General features: G+C 39.9%; 1 protein-coding gene across 1 annotated transcript in view; it reads left to right on the top strand.

Annotated features, from left to right (window-relative positions):
- Nucleotides 1–362: 362 nt before the first annotated feature.
- LOC121080468 (copper-transporting ATPase 2-like) overlaps nucleotides 363–8597 on the top strand; it is a 29396-nt gene continuing 21161 nt past the window's right edge. Inside the window, 7 exon segments of the mRNA XM_040578495.1 lie at nucleotides 363–1557; nucleotides 3124–3360; nucleotides 4512–4675; nucleotides 5555–5716; nucleotides 7155–7231; nucleotides 7596–7770; nucleotides 8335–8568. Coding sequence (XP_040434429.1) covers nucleotides 378–1557; nucleotides 3124–3360; nucleotides 4512–4675; nucleotides 5555–5716; nucleotides 7155–7231; nucleotides 7596–7770; nucleotides 8335–8568 — 2229 coding nt within the window. The 5' untranslated portion in view covers nucleotides 363–377.

The raw sequence follows: 8597 nt of genomic DNA, 5'->3' as shown, positions 1-8597 counted from the left end.
GGTAAAAGTGCCCCGTGGCTGCTGAGAGCTCAAGTTTTCAATGATTGGATTGGTGTGTGAATATTGAGACAAGTTTGCTTTTACATCCCTAGTGAATATTTTTTAAATTGCTGCTCAAGAGAAGTGGCAGAGGTCTGATTCATCATTGTGAGCAAAGCTCACTGTTAATATATTCAAAGTGTAAGTTAATGTTGTGAAGCGTTTTGGCAGTATAGGCTGACTTGAGAGCACTTCTAGCGTGTGCTTGAAAGCACATGCAGAATATTGCCCTCTAAAAGCAGGGCTAAAGTTACACACATTTTATTTTTATTTTTCCTTTTGCTCCCTAGGCTTTGTCCAACACTGATTCTCCTCCTGGCTGTGAGCTGGAGCCTACAATGGAACACAATTTTGCTTTTGACAACATGGGCTATGAGGAAAGCTTTGAACCTGTGCCCTCGTCATCTTCCCAAGAACACACTGTGACAATCAACATTGTGGGAATGACTTGCCAATCGTGTGTGCAGTCAATAGAAGGACAAATTTCTAAGGTGAAGGGCATTGTGAGTATTAAAGTCTCCCTTGAACAGAACAATGCTGTAATAAAGTATCTGCAGTCAGAAATAAGTTCTGAACAGATTTGCCAGGAAATTCAGGATATGGGCTTTGATGCCAACATAGCAGAAGAGAGGTTGACAACAGCGACCGTAAATTTGTCATGCTTGAGAGAAGCAGTAGTTAAGCTTCGGGTAGAAGGCATGACATGCCAGTCCTGTGTCACCAACATTGAAGGAAAGATTAGGAAATTGCACGGTGTGGCAAAAATCAAGGTGTCACTTGGTAACCAGGAAGCAGTTATTGTTTACTGTCCTTACATCATACAACCTGATGACCTCAAGAGCCATATCAGTAACCTGGGGTATGCCTGCACTGTTAAAAGTAAATCAGCTCCTTTGAAGCTGGGTGTCCTCGATCTTGAGCGCTTGCAGAATGCAAACCCCAAGGAGACACCAGGAAGTCTTGGGTGTGATGGGGTGGATCCCTCGGTTGCTGAGATGAGTAGCACAGCTACAGTGGCTGTACGAATAGAAGGCATGCACTGCAAGTCCTGTGTCAGAAACATTGAAGGAAATATATCAGATCTTCCTGGCATACAAAGTATTCAAGTATCTTTGGAACATAAATGTGCTGTGATACAGTATAGCCCAAATTTGATTACCCTGTCAGCTTTGCAGCAAGCTATTGAATCCCTTCCACCTGGAAACTTTAAAGTATGCCTCCTTAATGGTTCAGAAGCAAATAAAGGAGAATCTCCATCATCCGCTTTCCTATGCGATCTCTTCAGAGAGCCGCTGCAAGACACGACATGCACAGCTGTTATCAGGATTGATGGCATGACCTGCATTTCTTGTGTACAGTCTATTGAAAGGATCATATCACAGAGACAAGGAGTGCAACATATAGCAGTTTCTCTAGCTGGCAGAACTGGGACCATACATTATGATCCAGCTGTCACTAATGGAGAAGAGTTAAGAGCTGCCATAGAAGACATGGGGTTTGATGCTTCTGTGCTGACAGGTAACAGTGTTTTTAGTTTTGTGGGTAGTGTGCCAGGTTGGGCCATGCAACACCTTATTGAGACTGTTCTCGAGAGAAACTCTCGAAACATCCCATTGGCACTGTCTTTTCTAAGGAACTGTCCTGATCTGATCTCACTTAGCAAGGGAGAGAGATTTCAGATGTGGAGCACCTTATTTCAGCCCTTAATAACTGCACTAGTGGGTGGAAGAGTTGAGTTATGTTATGAAGCCAAAAGATTTGGAAGTTGGTACAAGGTCTTTCAAATAGCTGATCCCCTTACCCACTGAAGTAGGTTTCCTCCTATGTCTACAGGCTGCTGTAAGTAGATCTATCAAACCAAATGTTTTCATTTATGTTCTAGAATACTAAACCCCTGACAAACTTAATGAAATCTCTTTCATTTTAAACCTCTTCTTACCTAGCTAAAATCTCTTTTTAGTGTCCTAATCCTTTGACCTTTATTTCTTTATTTTTACTAGCCCTACTTTACTAAGCCTTATTTTAAGCAAGGTGAATGGCAAGATGCAGGTACTCTTTGGTGGGAGCAGGTGCTTTTACATATCAGCTGCAGCACAGTTTGTACATTTTGTACATGTGCTCAATGTTTAAGAAGTTGTTATGGTGCACAATCTCCTCTCCAGTGAATTTCAAATGTGGCAACATTTATCTGCTTCAACTCATTTGCTTTGAGATACTGATGTAGTTTACCTGCAACAAATTAGGTTGATGGCAATAGCCCACATCCTATTCACTTTTCTCATGGGTCCAATCCCTCTGAATCTTTTATACTACAAATGAGGAGGAGACCATATGTGGTGGTTAATTATGATTTTTTTGTTTGTTTATAATTTGTTGGTGGAAGACCTTCCAATTCATCTGTGGAAAAGGAGGGCACCCCCTGTGTTTAACGTGTTCAGAAGCAACTCTTGCTCCTCTACACAAACCTCTGCCCAAAGGAGGCAGGTTGTGAATGCAGCTGGAGCTGTTGTGTGTCTGTACAGTATCTGGTAAGAACAAAAATTATTGCAACTGGCCTGCATGTGTGGAGGTCTTCTGAGTGCTGCAAATCCTTCCGCTATTCATTTTGCAGTACTTGCAGTGTAAATATTGGGCCATAAAGAGAAACCTGTTGAGAAACTTGTCCTTTTCTTTGTCTGAGATGAAGTGCTATGAGTCCTGCATAGACGACAACAGGGACAGAATGAGTATGACTGGACTGCCTTCTCTATGCTGGATAAGGCCCTATAGATACCAATGTATCTTTATCAAGTGGAGGTAGCTGTCAGGTCTAGGCATTGAAATCGGAGGGAATCATTTGCCATCTGAAAGTGGAAAACTAGTTCTGTAGAGTTAAATGGTCATGCAAGTGGTACTGGTGAGTGTATATTGTTATATGCATAGTAACAATCTATATTATTTCCATGAAGACACCGAGATTACCATGTCACCTCTCAAATAACTAAGAGACTTTGCATGACTGATAAATGTGACCTGTTTGTAGTTTTGCCTCATCCAATCACACTGTAAACAGTGTTTGTTCAGTGTATTGTGCATTTATTCAAGATACTGCCGCTGGAGAACATAGGCACTGGCCTGACACCAGCAATGCTGCCGTGCAGCCTCAAGCTCCAGAACCTCCTCGCCACAGCTGTGGGTCAGCTGGTCTTCCAGACATTCCTCACCTCGATGTGCCAAACCAGCCCAGTGGAGCGAGAGCGGAAAAGTGTTTTTTACAAATCACAGGCATGACCTGTGCATCATGCGTGTCTACCATTGAAAGAAATTTGCAGAAAGAAGATGGTAATAAATTTGAGATTCCTATAATGAGTCTATAAGAGACTATGGGATGGAAAAGGTATTCTATGTGATTAATGGAAGAGGGGATGGTACAACATCTGGAAGTTAAATAGACTTAATGCTCTTTTTTAGTGCTAATGTAACTATATCATTGTTTAACTATCCTACTGCACTGGTAGACAAACCCAGGGGACATACTTGTATTGTAACAGTAAGTTGTAATGTGATAAAAATTTCAAATAAGGCTCAAGGCAAGAACAGAGAAATGTTTCTTATTTAGTTTTCAGAGCCTTATTGCTTTATAGAGCAATCCATCTCTTCCAGAGCTGTTGAGAGCTCTGACACGTGTGATGTGAAACTTGTACTTCAGGGCACATTTGCACAAGCAGTTACAAACAAATGTGTGGCTCCAGTTCCTGGATAATTATATTAGCTTAGGCACAGCAAAGCTGATTAGGTTAGAAGTCTGCAGGCTGGAGCTGCCTTTCCTCTGGCCATATAGAAGATGAACAGATGAGTCTTATTTAATTTGTGCAGGCATGCCTTTGGAGGGTCTTGCTTATCAATTACTGCACTCCCAGTGCCCCAGTGATGGTTTTACTGCCTTGATTACAAAATCCAAGAAACCATTAGCACTGAAGAACAATTTTTTTGCCTGTGATTTTTGTTTTGCTTTTCAATTCTAAATTTATGTGTGTTTATTTATTTAAAAAAAACCAAAAAACCCCCAAACAAAACAAAGGGAAAACCAAGAGAATAAAAAGGCCTAACATGGTGCTGGGGTGGGAGTGGGTGTGGGTTGTTTAGGGCTTTCCAAACTTACAGAGTCCAGGGTAGAGCTTGCATCAATGAGTGCAAAGATTGCTTCTGAACATCCATTTATTTTCATTAGAGCGTAGCAAAACTCACCTCCTTCCACGTGTAACTGTTGCAGTTCCTTTCATTGCTGAAGGGAACTGCAGTGTGGCTGGATCTCGGTAAAACCTTTGCAGTTGGGACTAGGGAACAACGCTAGAAGGAGGCAGAGGGAAATTATTAGGTTTATAACATCTCTAAGTTTTTCCAGCCCTCATTGACAATCATTTGTGATATTTTATTTTTCTTACCCTCAAAGGAGCTGCATTATCTAATATTTTTTATTATTGAAACTGCAGGAATTATTTCAGTGTTGATAGCACTGATGGCAGGTAAAGCAGAGGTAAAATACAAGCCAGAATTCATACAGCCTCTTGAAATAGCACAGCTGATCCAGAATTTGGGTTTTGAAGCTACTGTCATAGAACATCATGCAGAAAGAGAAGGGAGTGTGGAGCTTCTTGTAAGTCATGTGGTTTTGAAATTACATGTTGGTTTTGGAAAAGTCAAGCCTGGAAGAGTAATTTACTTGCAAATGCTTTTGTTTAAGTAGTTGCGGCTTCAGCAAGTCAGTTCTGGCTGGTGACACTATTTTTTCTTAATAGCTGAAAAGACAAAATCAATTCATCTTAGAAGAACCTGTCCAAAGGCAGTGAAATAAAACCTGATATTTGTACATATAGAATAGACTTAGCAAGAAGAAATGAAACAGAACTTTTCTGTGACTTCAGTCAACAGTACAGACTCTGAGCAACTGAGAACATATCACCAAATGTGTGTTGATAATGCCTGGGGCTTTGTACAGAGGTCTGAGAACTTTGGGTAAAATTAATAAATTTTTTATATGAAGGACAGATTCTTCACAAATCTATTTTTGTTCTCTGATATACCCACTACAAGTCAGATAACAACAGTCTGCAGCTGTACTAATAGATCAGAAAGTGAGAACCTATTTACTGAAGCCACAGGAAAATTTAAGTGAGATGAAGTCATACATGCAGAGATTGAGTTTGCCAATGTTAATATAGCTGTTGATAGAACTGTATTAGCTATACCATTACACTTAATACAATGTACAAGTGCTGCTATACAAATATATAGCTGTGACTATAACTGCTGGTTACAGAATTTTTTAATTAAAGTGGACAGTTATGTTCTCAGCTTTGTTTCATTTAAGACAGCTCTATAAAATCTTGATGCTGAGGCCGTGGGTCAGTACCAGAAGAGCCTGAATAGTCATTAGCACCTTTGTGACAGTGGGAAGCCTTGTCTAAAATTCATCCACAAATATTGGGTGAATGTGGGGGACTGCTAACTGTACCTAAATTTGTCTTTTCTTTAGATTACAGGGATGACTTGTGCTTCTTGTGTTCACAATATTGAATCCAAACTCATGAGAACAAATGGCATATTCTATGCCTCAGTTGCACTTGCTACTTGCAAAGCTCACATCCAGTTTGATCCTGAAATTACTGGACCTGTAGATATTATAAAAATTATTGAGGTAGGCTTTAGAAAATTTTTATGTATGAACAGTTCTAAGGTGAAGTTAAAAAGGAAATAAAGGAGCTGGTATTTGAGAGCTCTCACTGACTTTTGCAGATGCCATAGTTATTGCCATATGTTTTTATGCTCTTGTGGTGAAGCTGTTCTACTCCACAGTAGTGCATAGTCTCCCAGGTTGTTACTTTAAAACCATACCCTAAAAACTACAAAAAAGAAACCTTTTTTATTTATATCTGATAAAAGTGTCATATATTAATTCCTTGCAGTTCTGTGTAGAATCATGTGTCTCTGATTTCCAGTCATTTCAGTGAAGTGTTGATACTTCAGAAAATAAATTACCACTTTCTCTTGCCAGTGAAAGAGGTTGTAAAAGAAGTTTTGCAACAGCTCATACCACAAGTATTACACATCTCTGTATATGCTGGCATTTATTCCCACATCAATTCAAAGAAGAACTTTTTAAACTGAAAGCTTGTGATACAGCCACTAAAAGAAAACCATCCTGGCTTACCAGTAACCACACAGATCATAAAATCTGCCATTATCATAGCCTGGGTGTGAACAAAACTTTTTGCTTCTCTGCCCCACCAGAAGGGAAGAGAACTTACTCTATGAGGCGCATGCAGTGAGTGGTCAGGAGGACAGCAGAGACTGTTTGCCTTTCATGTTCTAGAGTATTTACTCAGAAAAAAAGCTCCTAGACCACAGAATTGATGCAGCAGTAGTGATTAATGTGTTAACTAGTACACTGTTCAGGCTGGCAGAGTATTTCCATAAAGTGTATTTTGCCACAGGAGCATCTCATGATGCAGGTACAGTTTAAATGTATTGTGCTTGCAAGTGTGCTTTGGGGTTTTTGTGGCTTTTGACTTTTGGTGGGGGCCTTGTTCTGGCGCAGTAACTCACTGAAGCATCTGTCAAAACTGGCTTGTTGCTTGTATTTGTTTCTGGGATGCTTTGCACTGTGGTTTGTTGTTTTACAGGTTTAAACTGATTCTAGTAATTTTGATTTTCAGCTTCAGGTGCATCTACTCACCTGTAGTGTTAAGGAGATGCTTGCAAGGTTGACTAGCCCAGTGGCTTGTATGTTTTTACTTTCCCTTGTGGTATTTCCCATCTCTCATACTTATTCCAGTGGAGATGAAGGGGCATTAATTTTCCTTGAGGAGGAGGGCAGCAGCCAGTGTCCTGGGACACTTACTGCATCTATACATTGTGTCCATGTATACATAGCAGAAATCCTTTGCAGTCCACATTTTGAGTACTGTCTGAAATATCCTCTCATGTTGGCAGAATCTAAAATAAGAAGTTAACATTTATTAAATATGGAAGTGTCCTTTTCTGACATTTCTTATAGAAGTAGTGTAATTTAAGTATAAGTAATCTTGTTAATTTAATCCAAACTAACTCATCTTCCCTCCCCTTTCAATAAAAAGGAAATTAGCTTTCATGCTTCTGTGGCTAGAAGAGTTCCAAATGCACATAACCTGGATCATAAAAAGGAAATACAGCAGTAAGTATTTCTGTTTCTCTCTCACTAATGAACATGTATAGATCATCTGTTTTAACTCATCTTGCCCCTCACTCTTCCCAGATAATTTAGCTTATCCTGTGTAAAGTATATTCAATTTTACAATTTGCCATTTGATTCAAGTACTTTTATTACTCTCATTAGTTTCAGTTTTCAACTGATAGAAGTCTATACAGTTAAACACGTAGGAGACACGGAAACTGTCCCCAAATGTTGTATCTTTCCAAAATATCCCAAAGCTGTGTGTACAGTACTAATAGCTCAAGCTGTACACTGTGAGCACACTGTTTGGCCTGGGTACTTCTGGGTGTATGACAGTTGGGGATTTACAGCTTCTACTTTTCAGGTGGAGGAAGTCTTTCTTGTGCAGCCTACTGTTTGGTATCCCTGTCTTAATCCTAATGATTTATATGCTAATACCCAATGGTGAGCACCATGGGTCTATGGTGCTGGAACAGAATCTCATTCCTGGATTATCTATTTTAAATCTTCTCTTCTTTGTCCTGTGCACATTTGTTCAGGTATGTCCACAGTACTTCCTAGGGGTTTGCTTTCTGTTCGGTAAAATCATGTGATAAAGAGAAAAGACCGGAAAGATTTAGTGGATTAGGCTTGCTCTCTTGTCTGTACCACCTACACAGAATAAAGTGACGTTTTTCTGCAGGTTTTCCATTCTGTAATTGCTCACAGGACTTATTCCTGCCAAAGCTGCATCAGGTAGTTTTCCAAGTGGGGAAGTTAGTGTTAAAATGAAGAAATACCTGATCAGCTGCAAACTAATTGGGTAGCATAGGCAAATCTTTTCAACTTCTGTGCCTTGTTTACTTTTCATTGCTGAGGAAAAGGATGATATTTAGCTGGCAGAGTTGTTTTGAGAATGGGGAAGGGCAAGTGAGAGGATGACAATGGAGTCAGCCTCCTAGTAGACCAGTCAACTGAAGTTATAGCAATATAAAACTTGCATGGGACAGCAATGCTTTCCCTTATATACTACATGCTTATAATTCTGCTATAGGCAGCATCATGTACTCTCTGCTTTCACTGCTGTAATCTTAATGTGCGTCTGTCCATGCTTACATCAACAGTTTCTTGGTGGATGGTATTTTTATGTACAAGCTTACAAATCTCTGAAGCACAAGACAGCCAATATGGATGTGCTCATCGTACTGGCCACGATGATTGCTTATGTGTATTCGTGTGTGATCCTGGTGGTAGCGATAATTGAAAAGGCAGAGAAAAGCCCTGTCACTTTCTTTGACACTCCTCCGACGCTGTTAGTGTTCATTGCCCTTGGGAGATGGCTGGAACACATAGCAAAGGTAACACATCTTCACACTAATTGTGTATT

The sequence above is a fragment of the Falco naumanni genome, chromosome W, assembly GCF_017639655.2.
Source record: "Falco naumanni isolate bFalNau1 chromosome W, bFalNau1.pat, whole genome shotgun sequence".
Classification (NCBI taxonomy): domain Eukaryota; kingdom Metazoa; phylum Chordata; class Aves; order Falconiformes; family Falconidae; genus Falco; species Falco naumanni.
Note: the sequence above shows the minus strand (reverse complement) of the source record. Positions and strands in the feature narration are given on the sequence as shown.